The 16,755-nt window shown below is 47.6% G+C and overlaps 1 protein-coding gene and 1 long non-coding RNA gene across 4 annotated transcripts in view; one reads left to right on the forward strand and one right to left on the reverse strand.

Moving 5' to 3' along the window:
* Positions 1-10,428, forward strand: part of XYLB (xylulokinase) — a 37,892-nt gene extending 27,464 nt beyond the window's left edge. For 2 of the 3 annotated variants that reach the window (XM_037030638.1, XM_037030641.1), the window contains exons 16-19: positions 1,689-1,747; positions 3,158-3,245; positions 5,767-5,861; positions 10,017-10,428. In XM_037030638.1, coding sequence (XP_036886533.1) covers positions 1,689-1,747; positions 3,158-3,245; positions 5,767-5,861; positions 10,017-10,094 — 320 coding nt within the window. In that variant the 3' untranslated portion in view covers positions 10,095-10,428. The remainder of the gene's footprint in view (positions 1-1,688; positions 1,748-3,157; positions 3,246-5,766; positions 5,862-10,016) is intronic. The other variant, XM_037030640.1, reaches the window with a different exon arrangement.
* On the reverse strand, positions 7,518-8,395 carry LOC118976236 (uncharacterized). Its single transcript, XR_005064222.1, has 3 exons — positions 8,308-8,395; positions 7,970-8,079; positions 7,518-7,600 (listed from the first exon to the last, which is right to left on the reverse strand). It is a non-coding gene; the product is annotated as an uncharacterized LOC118976236 (long non-coding RNA).
* Positions 10,429-16,755: the final 6,327 nt, after the last annotated feature.

The raw sequence follows: 16,755 nt of genomic DNA on the forward strand, positions 1-16,755 counted from the left end.
CTGGGGGAGAGCCGGTCCATGGAAGGACCAGCTCTGCCTTTGGGGCTCCGCTGGGCTCCAGTCTGCCCCACCTGCCCAAGTGCAGTTGCTAGATGTTGGGCAGGTCTCTCTCTGTTCTGGCCAAGTTTCTCTGCCTCTGGAGACTTACTATTCCACTACTCTCTACTGCCCTGAAGAGCCAGCACTTAAGGGCTCCTCTCGTCCCGGGATTTAATTTACTTAGACTCTTTGCATTTACAATGTTTTGATAGCTTTAATAAGAGTATGTTTTTGTTTATATTTTCAGGGTTCTCTGATTGTTACATGATACAAGTAATGTTCTTTCTCGCCTATCTCCCTTTTAACTGGAAGTGGAACTATGTGTCTTGTTAGATAGACAACCTTATTAAACTTTTATTTGTCTATTTTTTAAATGATTTTATTTATTTTTAGAGAGAGTGGAAGGGATGGAGAAAGAGGGAGAGAAACATCTATGTGTGAGAAAAACACTGATAGGTTGCCTCTCACATGCCCAACTGGGAACCTGGATCACATCCCAGGCATGTGCCCTGACCAGAAATCGAACTGGTGACCTTCAGTTCACAGGCTGGCACTCAGTCTGCTGAGCCACACCAGCCAGGGCAGTTTGCCTATTTTTAATTTTTCTGGATGGCCTATTGTCCATAGATAATGGTAGTTTCATCTTTCTTTCAGTCCGTCTGTATTTTATTTGTTTTTCTTATCTTATAGCATTGCTTAGAATAGCTAGTACTATGTAACAGTGTATTGGATGGTATGAATCTTTGTTTTCTTCTCATACTAGTTCTCTGTTGCTGTATAACAAATTATCCCCAAACTTGGCAGCCTAAAAAACAAATGAACACTTATCACCTTACATGGTTTCTATAGGCCGAGAATTCAGGGTTAGCATAGCTCGGTGGTTCTGACTGAGGTCTCCTCTGAGGCTGCGCTCAGCATACCGTCTGGGGCTGGGGTCATCTAATGCTTGACTAACGAAGGCTGCACGGTCTGCTCCTGAGGCAGCTGTTGGCAGGAGGTGTCAGATCCTCGCCATGTACGCCTCCTTACAATGTGAGTGTCTCCAAGACATGGTGGTTCACGGCCCTTGAAAAGAGTGATCCGAGAGACGGTGGTCTGCCGCTGGGCAGGAAGAAAGCCTCAGTGTCCTTCATGACCTAGCCTTGGCCTCCACACTCCAGCGCTTATACCGCATCTTACGGTCACACAAGTCAGCCCCATTCGGTGTAAGAGGGGACTGCGTGAAGGTGTGAACATCAGGAGGCAGGGGCCATTCCGGGACATTTTTTGGATCTGACAGGCACAGCAGCCTTAAAGGGAATGCTTCTGAATAATCCTGTTAAGAATGATGTGTGTTGTAAATTTTGGATATACGCCTTCATCAATTTAAGTAAGGTCCCTTCTACCCCTGTCTCATTGACTTTGTTTTTTAGTAATTAAGAAAGAAATGAAGACACTAAGAAGTGGGTGGGACAGCAGCCTCACTGGCAAATTACATGCGACAGGCCTTCGGGGACAGAACTGGCTTTGGGTGTCTCTGCCCCCGTCCTTTGAGAACAGCAAGAAGCCCTGGGCCCACACAAGCCCTTTGTGGCCAAGGGACTCCGTAGAACAGCCTTTTCTGCCTTGGAAATTGTCATAGTCATTCCTCTTTTCCTTTTTCCTTGCAGTGCCCAGGACAAAGATTCTGGCCACAGGAGGGGCGTCTCACAACAGAGACATATTACAAGTAAGTGCTGGCAGGCCCTCTTCCGTGTCTGTTACCTCTAAGAGCTGGACACTCAGCAGCAGGACTGCCCCTGCTCCCACTGCTCCTCCCAGGAAGCCAGCTCTGTTGCCTGACCGCTCACACCGTAAGGAGGTTGTCTAAGACTCAGGTGGAATCCGCTGCCCACAGAGCTTCACTCTCTGATATCAGCACTGGCCTCTGTCATCACGTGGAAAGTCCCTGTCCCACATGTCATACTTGGCATCCCGCGCCAGTGTTCTTGCCTTCCTCAAAGTTTCTCCCTGCTTCACTTTAAAGAGCTCTGATTTCCCCAGCCATGTCTCTCATCATACAGTTGCCCGACTGTGTCATTGTCTTTGTGGTCCTCCATTATGCTAGACATATGTGACCAAAATTGAAATCAAGCTGCAGATGTCTGGCAATCGGGCTGTTACATCTTGGGGCTATCAGGGTCCTGTTGGGACACTGAGTATTTTTTGGATGCAGCCTAAGGCTGCCTTGGCTGTTTGAATAGCTGCATCAGCTCTTGACTTGTATGTAATGCTCCTGTCTGAGCTCAGATTCTGTAGAAGCAGAGTCTGAAACGGACAGGGTCTGTAAAGTGACGTGTTGAGGGAGTTCTCCAGGGAGAGAGGGAGTTCTCCTGGGAGAGAGGGAGTGGGGGATGCTGGCAGAGCAGGGGAAGCGCGACAAGCGAGGAGGTGGTTTTGGCTGGAGTCGACCTCAGCTCCGTCCTCTGGGGAGATCTGGAACGTGAACTCTACCACAGACTTGTGTCCACCTTGGGGTAAGGAGGCCAGCTGGCCACCCTGGGGAGGGGTGAAAATAACCTCCTGTGAGAGGCAACCCCTATTCAGGTGAGAGTTCTTTTAAGGAGGGGCGGCTGTGAGCCATTAGCAGCTCATACTCATGGCATGTGGGGTGGGGTGCACACCGGTCCAGTCAGGGGGTCCAGAGGAGGCGTCAGCTCTTCTTAGTACATGTCCTCCATTCTAAACGTATGCCATTTATTGGGGGGGGGGCCTAAATGGAATGCTTTATTTTTATCCCTATAAAACGTGCCCTTGTTAGTTGGGTTTGGGCTTGTTAATATTAGTCTGCTATCCAGCAGTCTCCACCTTGACCGTTTGCTAAGCCTACTTCCTAAGTCTTCCTCCTTGTCACTGATAACAGGCTTAAGCAGTGCGGGGACAACCTGGAGAGCTGGGCCTCCACGAGAGACTTCCCGCCAGTCCTCCTAACCCTTTTGTCACCAGGGTGCATGGCCATGCCTTCTCCCTTTAAGGCAGTAGAGGTGTGTAGGAGGCACCCGAAGATGGCCGAGGAAAGAGGGCTGGGATAACATGCACCGAGTGCCCGTGGTCCCTCTGAGGAACGACTCACCACAGTCAGGACCTCTGACCTTTCCAGGTGCTCGCAGATGTGTTTGGCGCCCCCGTATATGTCACTGACACTGCCAACTCAGCCTGCGTGGGCTCTGCTTACCGGGCTTTCCATGGTAGGTTAATGGATGGGGGAAGATGCCTCTGGAAGAGATTGGGGCACTGACTGAGATGAGGAGGGTGGAACGGGGTGATTGGAAGATGCCCGGTCTTTAGGGACATTGGAGTCTTTAGGGACATGGGGCAGTGGGCTGCAGCTTCCTTTTTCTCCCTCCCAGCAGGTGAGAACCACCTCAATTTTCTGTTCCTTTATTCTCTACGTAACCTGGCCCTAACTGAGTGAGGCCTGGTCAGCGACAGGCTCTGCACAGGGACATTGGGAAAGACAGAGGGCATGCTGAGGGCACGTGGGCTTCGGTGTGGACAGCAGGTGGGCGGGAGACGTGGGTGAAGTCAGAGCCATCAGCAAGAGCAGGAAGTTGAGACAGTGATGGAGGCTTCAGAGCCCAGCACTTCAGGACCCTGGACAGCGACCCGGGCCCCTTGGCTCCCTGGAGGCTTCCCTGAAACTCCTGAAGCTCTCTCCACCTAGGAACGTTCTGGTGGTGGCAGCAGCACATGCCCACAGGGTGTTTTTACTTCCGTTTGGCCAATTCGCTCCGCCCTCTGCCTGCTCGGGGGTGCTCCTCTGGCTGCTCACGTGCCATAGGGGCCTTGTTTTTTCCCTCTAGAGGTTCCGTTCTTCACACATTTGCTCTCCACTTTTTGACGTGCCTTTTAACGCTTATATTTTCTACCAGCATGGAGAGCTAATTTGGGACCATATCCTTTTCTTAATTACCTTTTTTTTAAATTCCCCTCCGTGCACACCCTGCCCACCTCACACCACTTTCTATCACTTCCTGTATCATATCACTGGGCAGTTTCTGTCCAGATTGTCGTGCTTTTAGTTAAAATCATATTACATCATATTGGGTTTTATTTGCATTTACCTGTGAGTTTTTCTTTTTCTTTTCTTTTTTTAATTCACTGAAACTTTTTTCTCTCTCTCCTTTGTGTCTATGCTAGTTTTCTTGCAATGTACAACCTAAATACATTTTTCTGAGGGGGGCATTCAGTAGGTGATCATTTTCAATAGGTGATCATTTTCTGAGGGCTCACATGTCCAACAAGGGCTTTACTCTGTCCTCCCAAAGAATGTGACCCTGGCTGGGCAGAGAATTTGAAGTTCAAAATACTTCCCTGCAGAACTGTGAAAACACTTCCAAAATCTCCCAGCCTCCAGTGTTGCCCATGAGAAGCTAAAGCAGGAGCAGAGCTCCTCCGTAGGGAAGGGCTCCGCTGCGAAGGTGCATCACGTTGCTTTTTCATTTTCCCCTTTTCTGTGCCGAGTTAATTGCCAAAGGTTCCCTGAGGTGCTGCCCTCCTCTGTCCCACTCCCCCAAACCAAAGCGTGAGCTAAGTCCTAGCACACCGAGGCGTCTTGGCCACTTTGTTTAGAGACCTGCTCTCCCCAGCTGGGTCCAGGGGTGAATTTCACACGCAGCCCGTCTGTGCCTGAGTGGAAAGGGAACCAGTGGATTGGTCTCACTGCTGGCCACCCCACCACTCATCCCATTCATGTGCCCACACAGCTCCAAGCTGGGGTGCTCTAGCTCTCTGATAAAAAAACTGGACCTTGCCCTGGCTGGTGTGGCTTGGTGGGTTGGGCATCATACTACAGACCAAAGGGTCGCTGGTTCGATTCCCAGTCAGGGCACATGACTGGGTTGTGGGCCAGGTCCCCGGTGGGGGGAATGTGGGAGGCAGCTGATTGATGTTTCTTTCACACATTCATATTTCTCTCCCTCTCTTTCTCCCTTCCTTCCCATCTCTCTGAACATAAATAAATACAAACTTAAAAAAAAACAAAAACAACAAAACTAGGCCTCACCTCTTCAGTGGGTATTCCTTCGCTCCTGGTGACGTGTTTCCCTGTCAGTCCGATGCTACGCCTTAAATTGCCTAGAAATTCTTCACTATTTCTTGCCCACCTGTGGTAACCTTCCCTCTTTTCCAGCCCCACCACTCTTTTTTTTGGTGAGTATTTATTGAGTGCCTCCTGTATGCAGGTAGTAGGTGAGGTACCAGGGCTCTTGTGGAGACCCAGTTCCTGGCCTCACCAAGCCTGGCAGGGGCGTTCAACATGCCTGTGGCCGGGAACTGTGAGGGGTGCTCTGAGGGAAGCGGATGGTGCAGGGAGTGATGGGGCAGGCGAAGGGAGAGGTGAGGAACGAGAGGGAGGAGGGGGCACAGGAAGATGGCTCTGCTCTTCTGTGAGATGCCAGGGCTCAGCCACCGGTTCTCGTTATCAGTGAGCAAAGACAAACGAGGCCCTGCTCAAGAAGGCTGCACTTAAAGTTTTTCTTTTTTTCCTCTCTTTTTAAAAATGTTTTTATTGAGGCATGATTATGTGACATAAGAATCACCCGATTTTAAGCAAGACAATTCAGTGATTTTTAATGAATTTCCTGCGTGGTGCGACCATCACCGTAATCCAGTTTTAGAACATTTTATCACCTCAGAGATAAAATGCTATTTCCGGTTAATGTCCTTATTTGCAACATACACTGATGTGAAGTGAGCTTTCCCTTCTAGGCCTTGCAGCTGGGACAGATGTGCCCTTTTCTGAGGTTGTGAAGTCAGCCCCAAGCCCCAGGTTAGCTGCTACCCCACGCCCAGGAGCTCCTCAGGTGAGAGACCATCAGAATTTGCTAATTGCTTTTGCACTGTGAAAACCAGCTGGGTTCCTTTTTCCCAGGAGGTAAGTTTCTTTTTCACCTGCATTAGAGTCGATGTTCCTTTTACCTTGCAATCAATGTCAATATTTATCTCTTAAAAAAAAAAGTTGATGTGCTCCACAAAACAGAAATCCTACTTAAAAAAAAATTGTCAAGAAACCAGAGCAAAGGAAGCCAGGTTGTCAGCTGAGATTCACAGCTGCTGCTGCTATTACAGCCCCAGGGGTCAGATAAGTCGCTGGGCCGGGCTTCATTCAGCACTCCAGCCGCCCCAGGGCAGGCCCTTCCACTTCACCAGTTCCAGAAGCCACTGAAAGACTGTCATTTAAGCATAAGGCATGCTGAGTTTCCAGCACTTAGATCTGAAGTCTGGATCCAAGACAGCTGTGCAGTCCCTCAGGGCAGGAAATTCCTGGGAGGCAGCCCCACTGTTGTAGATCTGGTTCCCCAGAAAGCAGACTCTGAGATGTTGAGATCTCTATTGCGGAGGTAAGAGGTTTATGGGGGCGTGCTCTTGGGATCCAGTGTGCGGACTTGGCAGAGGGAGGAGCTGAGCAGCAGGGCAGTCTCTGTGGAGCCCTCAGCCATCCCCACAGGGGCTTCCAAAGCTGGGATGACCTTTTAGAGTTTTACCCAGCTGGGGTGCGGGGCCAGGCCTTCATACCCTGTGTTAGTCACTCACTGCGCGCAGGCTGCAGGCCACCCCAGGATGGGGCCAGGCAGTTCTTTTGAGCAGAAACTAGCCCCAAAGGGGGCTATTGGCTGAGGACTAGGATAGGTTCTCCATTCCTGAAGGGCAGTCTGGGTGGTATGCAGTGTCCACTGCAGCCCTGTTCTCTTTGCAGAAGGTTTTTGGAGCTCAGGAGCTGGGGTGGCACAGACAGAGAGCCTTACCCTTCACCGTGGTGCAGCAGGCAGCCTGAGTGTCGTGCTCACCCCAGTTGTCCTTGGCCCTGAAATGCCCTGGAGCGATGTGGAGTGGGCCCAGGTGGCTACTGTGAGCATACTATGTCTGTGTTACAACGGAGGGACCCTGAGCTCAGAAACCCCCAAGCTTATAAAGGAGCAGCAAGCAAAGCTGCCAACCTTGGTCCCCAAAGGAGACACTATCTTTATTATCCCAGTCAGCAAAAAAAAAAAAGGTTCCTTCTGCCCCCAGAGGGCGACACTATAAACATCCTTGAAAAGATACTCAGGAACAAAAGCTGTCACCAGACATAGAAACACCACAAAGAGTTGTTCTGGGCATATCTTGAAAGCAGAAGCTCATGCTTTCCTGGCAACAGGGAAACCCACGCACATAGGCACCCCAGGTATTGTTATTTGCTGTCGTATGTCCTTACATTGAAGACCCAGCTCAATGCAGTGGAAAGATCCTACCTTGAGATAAAGGGCCTTTGGGTTCTGCACTCCTGCCTCTCCCTCACTGCCTGGCCTTCACCTGACCTTGAGTGGCACTTCTCATCTCTGAGCCTCTGTGTCTTCATCTGTGAATTGGGGACAACATCTCTCCTGGCTACATTTAACCTGCCAGTTGTGAGACTCAATGAACATCCTTGACAATAGTAGTTTTATTAGATAACAGGAGGTCTGAAGGTCATTGCCAGTGTTGGTTCCATCGTTCAACAGTGTCAGGGCTCCAGGTCATGCTCCCTGAGTTCTCCAGATTAGCAGTGGACAATGGGAACCTCCTGAGAGCCACATAGATCATTTCAAATTTTCTAGTCATCTCATTTTTTAAAAAAGTAAAAAAGAAATAAGTGAATACTTTTCATAATATTTTGTTTAATCCAGTATATCTGAAATATTGTCATTTCAACATGTCATCATTAAGAAAAAGTGTTAATGCGATATTTCACTTCCCTTTTGTCTGGAGCTTTTGAAATCTGGTGTGTGCACTCAGAACACTGGTTACATGTCAAGTGCTCAGAGGCACTTGTGGCTGTGGCTACTGTATTGGATCCTGTAGCCCTAGGCATGTTTCAGACGGTTGCCGGGTGTCTGCAGCTGCTCCAAACATCGTGTCCCCCCACAACTGCATTCATGGGGCACACACTTACTAAGACATGCTGGTCTATTCCCTTCAGTTCCCCAACAGACTGCCACTGGGTCACACAGTCAGCCTCGGTTGTAAGAAAGGTCAGGGCAGGGTCTGGCTCTTTCATCCTGTCTACAAGGAGGCCAGCAAGGAAGAAGGTACTTGGGGAGGCTAGCATCCGCACCTGCCTCGTTGGAGGCAGCACATCCTCAGGGTGTGCACCGCCACCCTCCCTGGCTTGCCCATGGCCTGTCACTACTAGCTCTCTGAACTCTTTACCGTGAAACCCAAGGGTAACCCCAGAATCCTGAACACCAGCTTGCAAGCAGGGACAAGTCTATGATTGCTGGCGTAAGTGACCTGTTTGAGAACTGGATTGTTTGAGAGCAGGGTGACGTCCTGTTCCTCTCCGTGGTCCTTCCAGCAGTGCTGTGCTCAAGTGGAAATTCGGAACAGCAGCAGTGTCTTCTCTCTGGGCTCAGCAGAATGTTGCAGGTTCTTCCTTGGAGAGGAAATCAAGGCCTCCTTACTCTCCACATTCACAGACAGAGCTGCTCTAGCTGCTCCAGGAGTGGGTCCTTATTGCACGATCCATTACTAAAGTACTTCACTTTGGAGTTAATTAAGCCATGTCAACAAGGAGTGGGATTGGCGTGAACTGGTAGTGTTTGTGGGTCCTGCGGAAATCCGGGTCCTTTAGTCCTCAGACTACACCTGCTCACCTAAAGTGCCCCAGCATTGCTCAGGCAAGGCTCTTAGAGCCACAGGGGAAAGAGCTTTAAAGCAAATGGATGGGGAGGATAAGCATGTGGGGTTGCATTTCCTTGGGGTCCTTCTTCCTTTGTTGATTTTTTGATTTGGGTTTACTAGACAGCACACTCTCTATATAACTTTGCAGCCCACTTCAAAACTTCCACATGACCCCATAAGTATTCACATTCTTAAAAATGCACGCACACATTATTTTTAATAACTGCGTAACATCCTCTCTGGCTAATGAACCATACTCACCTTGAGCATTTTCTGGGTCTTAGAAGTTGCTTCTCATTTTTTAAATTATTATAATCCAGTGTATGTGGGTAAAGGGCTAACAAAACCTCTTTCTATTCTGTTACCTTTGTGGCTCGGTTTCCTTTGCAACTTAATAAAATGGAATGTCAACACTGTTACTAGGCAACACCGCTTATGTAAAAGTGGCTTTGATTGGGAAATTGCATCTGGCATGAGAAAACCATTAATACCTGTTGGGAGGTCATACTCAGGGCTCCCCTGAGTGCAGGGACTTCTCCTGGGCATGTCTCCCAGAAGAGACACCCCTGTGGGACATGAGGCTTCAGAGCCAGGGTGGTTCTCGCCCCTCATTCAGTGTGGATTTCATCTCCTTGCCCCTGAGCTGTAACCTGGGGGGCAAGGAAGGGAGAAGGCAGGGAGGCAGAGACCCTTGTCTGGACATCTGTGGGAGCTGCTGTGTGGCCCACTCTGTGGTGCCCCATCGAAGAGGAGCGTCTGCAGCCGCCGTGCCCACAGGTGTGTGTCTCCAGGACATCCTCTGGAGACCCGGGGTGGTCTTATGGGTCTGAGTGTTTTGTGGTGCCTAAGAAGACCACCTTTGGTGGGCCTGGCACCCTACATTTAGGGCTATTTCCTTAGGAAAGCTTTGCAGAAGTAGAATCATTGGGTCAAAGGCTATGGGCATGTTCAAGCTCCTTAATACCAGTGTAAAGTCAAGTTGATTCCCAAAACAGTCGCACCAGCAACTTCCACCACTTGTGCACTAAGACAGTCTTGTCCACGTCTCTTCACCAGATTTGTTTTTCTTCATTGGATAGACTTGGTAACAAAAATTGGCTTCTTGTCATAATTTGCATTTTAAAAAAATCTTAAACTATAGGTTTGAGAAGTAGTAGTGTTTCCCTTTTTTTCTGAGTTGACACTTCCTTTCTACTGCCCAGCAAAAAAAAAATTTAATTGCGAGTAAATGGGATGAAAAGATTTCAAATTGCAACTTGCAGAGGGATGGAAGCAGCCCTACCCCTCCCTGGTCTGAACTGCCCTTTCTGCCCATGCAGGTCTATGCTGCCCTCCTCCCAAGGTATGCCCAGCTCGAGCGGAGAATCCTGTCCCGGTCCCAGGGGCTCCTGGAGTGAGTTCTGCAGGCCCAGGAGGCCTGCTGACCCTGCCTGCCCAGACTTGCTGATCCCTCGTGGAGGTGTGGCCCTGGACAGCGGGGGATCCTCTGCCCTGTTCTGGGAACCTGCCGCCTGATTCCGAGGTCCTCCAGCCTGTCCCGGATTCCCTGGAAGCCTGCCTCAGCACATCTTCCTGAGCACAAATGGGCTGCTTGTGTCCCTGTGTCCTTGTGCTTGGGACAGGGAAGCATCTCTTCTCTGTCTTTATTTCAGAAGGCAGGACAGCACTGATCCTGGGATATCGCCAATAAAAATTGTGCCTTTTTCCTTTTCAAGGGAGAAGGGAAGCTAATCCAGGAACCCGAATCAGTAGAATAGGGGAGACAAAGCTGCCCCACATACTCTGACCTCAGCCCACATGCTCCCCAGGTCCTGACTCTCTGGCCACTCTCCCCCAGACCCTATCTCACAGCCACCCCCCCCCCACCTGCCTAGTCCCTGCTCATCCTCTGCCCCAACCCTGCCCCTCCCTGCTGCGACCTCCCTCCCCATTCCACCTGTTTGAAGTGTTGCCCAGTTTCCTGACCTGTCTTCCCCATGCTCAGCCTTCCCTTATGCTCTTACCTTTCTTTCAGCATCTGTTCCTTCTCCCTCCCTGATCTCTCCTCCCTCCCTGATCTCTCCTCCCTCCCCCGCCCACCTGGTGTAATTCACCACCTCCTGCCCTTGTGCTTCAGTTCTGCCCACAGGCTGCCTGGCTCCCAGGCACAACAGAATACTCAGAGGCCCAGGCAACACAGTTTATTCTCTCTCCCTCCCCAAGCCCCACTCCCATCCATTCTCCCCTTGCAATTCTCTTGCTGAAGAAAAAAACCCTGAGAATTTCCCAACTCTGGATTTTGGTGATTCTATCCCTGCAGTGTCATTACCGTGTTCTCTATTGTCTGCATTTCCTGTGAATTGGTGGTTGGATCTAACACAGGGTCTCCCAGCCTCAGCGCTATGGACATTTTGGGCTGGATGATGCTTTGTTGTGGGGGCTGCCCCGCCCACCATAGGATGTTTAGCAGTATCACTGGCCTTTACCCACTAGATGCCATTATCACCCCCTCCCCAAGTCATGACAATCGGAAATGTCTCCAGGCATGGCCAGATATCCTCTGGTGGGGTGGGAGAGCAAAGTCGCCCCTGGTTGATCATCACTAACCTAGAGGCTTGATCAGATAGATGCATATGTGATTATTTTCTTTTTTATGTAAGACTGTTTTCTAGATGGCATTGTGTTCTTCCATCAGGAGGCACACTGTGTCTGGTTTTCTCTTCTTTCTATGGTGTTTATACCTAGCTCCATGAGTTCACTAGGGAGACAGTTTTGTTATTCCTCTTCATTTATTAGCTGGGATTCTTCTCTATACCAAACGTCCCCGATCCAGTTACCCAGTGGTATTGTTTACCCAGGAGAGGCAGAATAAATAGATTCTTTCCTCCACCAGTTTTCAAAATAATTAGTTGGTTCCCAAGCATCCTCTAACAGCAAGTAGGTTTTTATTTTTAGTATCAGTATGATATTTCCTTTCGACAGCCATTCTCTCCAACTTGTCTCCTGCTCTCCTAATCTCTCATGCGTTCATTCTTCACAGAATTATTGCTGGGCCCCAGATCTCTGTTCTCGTCCACCTTCCCCTCCCGTTATTTCCTGTCTCATCGGATGACTCCATCCATTCTCGGTTCGGCATTCCATGCCCGTACACCAGTGATACTGAGATCCCTCGTCTCCAGCCAGCACTCTCCATGGACTCTACCAGCATCCTCTTCAGCCTCCACCTAGCTTCCCTTCCTCTTCCCCGAACCTCCGCCTCCAGAGTTCTTGTTTCAGTGACTTGGCAACGCCATCCATCCATTCATTCCAGAACCTAAACCTAAAACTCATATCCTCCCTCTTTCCAGAAATACCTGGTCACCAGGTGATGTTGGTCATTCCTTTGGTATCTCTTTGGTAACTCCTAAAGCAGTTCCTTTCCCTCCATTCTTCCTGTTTACTTTATGCTCCTTTATTTCTTGCTCAGATTAGTGCAAAACCTCCATTGAAAGTCCTCTCTGACCTGCCTCCTGCGGACTTCTCTAGACTCATCTTCTCCCACGGGCCTAAGTTGGGACTTCAGTTAAACCACACTGCTTGTGGTCTCACCCAGAGTGGAAGATACTGCAAACAGGTCTGAGGTCTGGCGGAGCAGAGCAATGGCTGGTGCACAGTCCAAAGGAAGGGGCTGAGAAAAATGAATGGGACCAGAGGCATCACTTCTAGGAGGGAGGACGTCATCTTGAAATGGAGAGTTACCCCTTGCAGGCTCGGTGGGTGATGGGAAAAAAAAAGGAAGCAAGAAGCTGAAGATGAAATTTTATGTTATCAACCCACGGAGCGCTCTTGGACCAAGAGGTAGAAGGCCACCTTTCATTCCCTGTTTTACCTCGGCCCCTATAACGCTGCCTGTTAGTGTAAGTATGTAAACATAAATAGAAAAAAGAACTCACCATCTATCTAAACACAGGAAGAAAACAGTGAGAATCTTAGCTTTTTAAGCTGATGAGATAAATATTCCACAGTAAAAAAGAACAAAGTCAGTAAGGTCAATGGAAACAAGCCTCAAACATGAATTTTAAAATAAAGTTTAAAACACAATGGTGGATGTGAAGAACTACCACAGATCAAATTCAAAAGCTCAGAAGGAAAATTCAAAGCAATGGGCATATGGGAAAAGAAAGCTGATCAAACTTGGGGAAGACTGAACAAAGAGGGTAAAGTCGTCATAGTTTTGAAGCCTGAATTACAACATAATTTGAGGGAAAATACTAAATAACCACAAGTACAATAAAGCATATAGAGAAAAGGAATGAAAAACAAAAACCTCAGCAAAAATAATATAAAGGAAGAGCTTAAAAAGCCCCCCAAAATGCTAAAAAGGCAGGCAAAGAAAGACTAACAGGTAGAGTCCTGGAGCCAAGAGATAAGACAGCGGGGCAGCGTTGATATTTAAAACTGTATCCCAAGACAAATTTCTGAGCACAAAAGAAGACCTGAATCAATATCTTAAAAGGGCCTAACTTGTCACTTGGAAAGTTGTCCAAGAAGGACCAACGACGACCCTTCCCAGCCAGCTGTAAAGGCGGCGGGGGTGGGGGGGAAGCTCTCTAGACCAAGAGACCTGGTCTACAAGGAAAAGGCAGGTCGGTACAGGACTTCTCACAGAGCAAGCTGCAGAGGGGCAACATTTTCGAGAAACTCAAAAAAAATGTGAAGTAGGTTTTTAGTATCCATCTAAGCTGTCCAAGTATCAAGAACATATTTTTGAAAGTTTTTAAAAATATGTTTTATTGATTATGCTATTACAGTTGTTCCATTCCCCTGCCTTTATTCCCCTCTGCCCTGCACACCCCCTCCCACCTACATTCCCCTCCTTTAGTTCATGTCTATGAGTCATACATTCGGTTCTTTGGCTTCTACATTTCCCATACTACTCTTACCCTCCCCCTGTCCATTTTCTACCTACCATTTATGCTACTTATTCTCTGTACCTTTTCCCCCCTTCTCCCCCTCCCACTCCCCTGTTGATAACCCTCCATGTGATCTCCATTTCTCTGATTCTGTTCCTGTTCTAGTTGTTTGCGCAATTTGCTTGTTTTTGTTTTAGGGTATGGCTATTAATAATTTTTATCCTCTTTTTCTTAGATAAGTCATATAATATTTAACATATACTCTTTAACATTTCATATAATAAGGGCTTGGTGATGATGAACTCCTTGAATTTGACCTTATCTGACAAGCACTTTATCTAAATGAAAGTGCTTCTTTATCTGAAAGTGGGACCTTTATCTTGGATATAGGTCCTCGCCTTTCATGACTTGGAATACTTCCTTCCAGCCCCTTCTTGCCTGTAAGGTCTCTTTTGAAAAATCAGCTGATAGTCTGATGGGAACTCTTTTGTAGGTAACTGTCTTCTTTTCTCTTGCTGCTTCAAGAGTCTCTCCTTATTTTTAATCTTGGCTAATGTAATTATGCTGTGCCTTGGTGTGTTACTCCTTGGGTCCAACTTCTTTAGGATTCTCTGAGCTTCCTGGACTTCCTAGAAGTCCTTTGCCAGATTTCCTTTGCCAGATTGGGGACACTGTCCTTTATAATTTGTTCAAGCAACTTTTCCACTTGTTGCCGTTCCTTTTCTCTTTCTGGTACCCCTATAATTCGGATGTTGGAATGTTTAAAGATGTCCTGGAGGTTCCTAAGTCTTCCCCCCAATTTTTTAAAATTCTTGTTTCTTCATTCTTTTTTGATTGGATGTTTCTTTCTTCCTTCTGGTCCATACCATTGATTTGAGTCCCGGTTTCCTTCCCATTAATGTTGGTTCCCTGTACCTTTTCCTTTATTTCACTTTTCATAGCCTTCACTCTTTCCTCTAATTTGCAAACATATTCAACCAATCCTATGAGCAGCCTGATTACCAGTTTTGAACTATGCATCTGATAGGTTGGCTACCTCTTGGTCACTTAGTTGTATTTTTTCTGGAGCTGTGATATGTTCTTTCATTTGGGCCATTTTTCTTTTGTCTTGACAAGCCTGTGACAATAAGGGGCAGAGCCTTAGGTGTTCACCAGGGCAACTCACGTCGCTGCTTTGTGACGCTATATGCGGGGGTGGAGTCAGAGAGGGGACAATGGCACCTGCTCCACTCTCTGCCGGATTTCAGTCCCTTCCCCCACTTTCCACAAGCAAAGTGGGCCTTTCTGGTGCTGATTCCTGGGTGGGTGGGTTTGTGTACCTTCTAGAACCCTGTGGGTCTCTCTAATGAACTCCTAGTAGGCTGGGAGTTTCTCCCACTGCTGCAGCAACCCCCACAGGTGTTCTCAGTCAGTGGTCTGAGGCTTTATTTACCTGCGCTGGGACCCTGGGTTGTGAGGTCTGTCTCACTCCCCAGGTGTTCCTCCCGGGTTATCCACACATGAATGTGGGACCGCTGGCTCCACCAGCAGCTGCCTTGCCTGCCCCTTCACTGCCACTTTACCTCGAGTCCATTCTGCCCACCTGCTGGTCTCTGCCCCTCCTACCGGTCTGGATGGGTGTTTCTTCTTTAACTCCTTGGTTGTTTTACTTCCATACAGTTTGATTTTCTGTCAGTTATATTTTTTGTTTTGTTTTGTTTTTAAGTTGTAGTTATCTTTCTTTTGGTTGTGCTAGGAGGCACAGTGTGTCTACCTATGCTTCCATCTTGGCTGCAAGTCTCGAAAATATTTTTTTAAAGTTTTAATCATTCAAGGGCTCAGGAAGGCGCTCCTTGGGATTCTACTAAAGGACAAGATTTATCCAACTAGGAAGTGATTGATTGGAGGAACTGAAGCGAAAGGACTGGTAGAGAGCATTGAATATCTTTAATTTTGGATCTAAGACCACAATGAAAGTGGGAATAAGGATGGAAGAATAATATCAAATGGTGTATGCTTTGACGAGGTAGAAGTAAGACAACTAAATAAATGAAAAAGAAGAGAGAGAAGAAGAGGACAGTACAAAGCCTGCAAAGGCAATATGTGTGAGTCAATATTTAAAGTTGACAGACCAAATAGTTGAGGCTTCAATAAGGAAAAAGGGAGGCGAAAGCATTATATAAAGGTAGTAGGATAGTATGAAAGTAATCACTAGGATAAAAATAGACACCTCCCTTAATGCCCACACAAAAAATAATAAAGGCATTAGATCACATAGTGGAAAACATGCACTAAATGTTGCATCATACATGCAGCAGACAACAAGGACAGGTGCCGATGAGTCAAATTAGTAAATGGAGGGACCCAAAACAAAATTGGGGTTGGCTCACACACCAGTAGCTTACTGTCCGTTATTTACAAGAAACATGCCTAGAACCAGCGATTGATCCAAAAGGGCAACAATATACCTGGCAAATACAAATTATAAAAAGCAAAGATTACAACCATATCTACCCTGTCTGACAAGGTAGAATTCAGGGAAAAAAATTAAACATGACAAAGGACATAATAATGTATTTTTTTAAGTTTTTAAAAAAGATTTAGAGAGGAAAGGAGGGAGAAAGAGAGGAAGAGGAATGTCAGTCAGTTGCCTCTCACATACCCCCAAATGGGGACCTGGACTGCAACCCAGGCATGTGCCCTGACTGGGAATCAAACCGGTGACGCCTCTGGCTTTGCGGGAGGATGCCCAATTCACGCTGGTCAGAGCAACATTAGAATGTTAAAAGCCACAATATGCAATGAAGATATATCACTTAATGAAATAGCCTCAACCATTTGGTTTGTCAAACAACCCCTATCCAGTTATCCAGTGATGTTTGCACAGGAGAGGCAGATAAATGTAGCTTCTTTAATTCCATAGTCATAGGACTTCAATTCAGCTAGATTTCTGATGGTCCTGAGTGATGGGAATTCTCTATAGTGTAGTTGTAATTTGGATGTGATGAAGGGGGTGAGCCAGGTTTACCTATGCCGCCATCTTGGCTGGAAGTTCCAGATTATGTTTAGGAAGCAAATATAACATTGGTCTCTGTACTAGGTCGCACAATGCCAGTTCTCCACTTGTCTGTATATCCACGTTTTTTGCCATGGAATTTTGTTGTGCCTTCCCCTCTCTGATTTGACCCTGCTCTGTGAGTTTGGCCAA

Source organism: Sturnira hondurensis, unplaced genomic scaffold (assembly GCF_014824575.4).
Source record: "Sturnira hondurensis isolate 20B ecotype Veracruz unplaced genomic scaffold, ASM1482457v3 Scaffold0020787, whole genome shotgun sequence".
Taxonomy (NCBI): Eukaryota; Metazoa; Chordata; class Mammalia; order Chiroptera; family Phyllostomidae; genus Sturnira; species Sturnira hondurensis.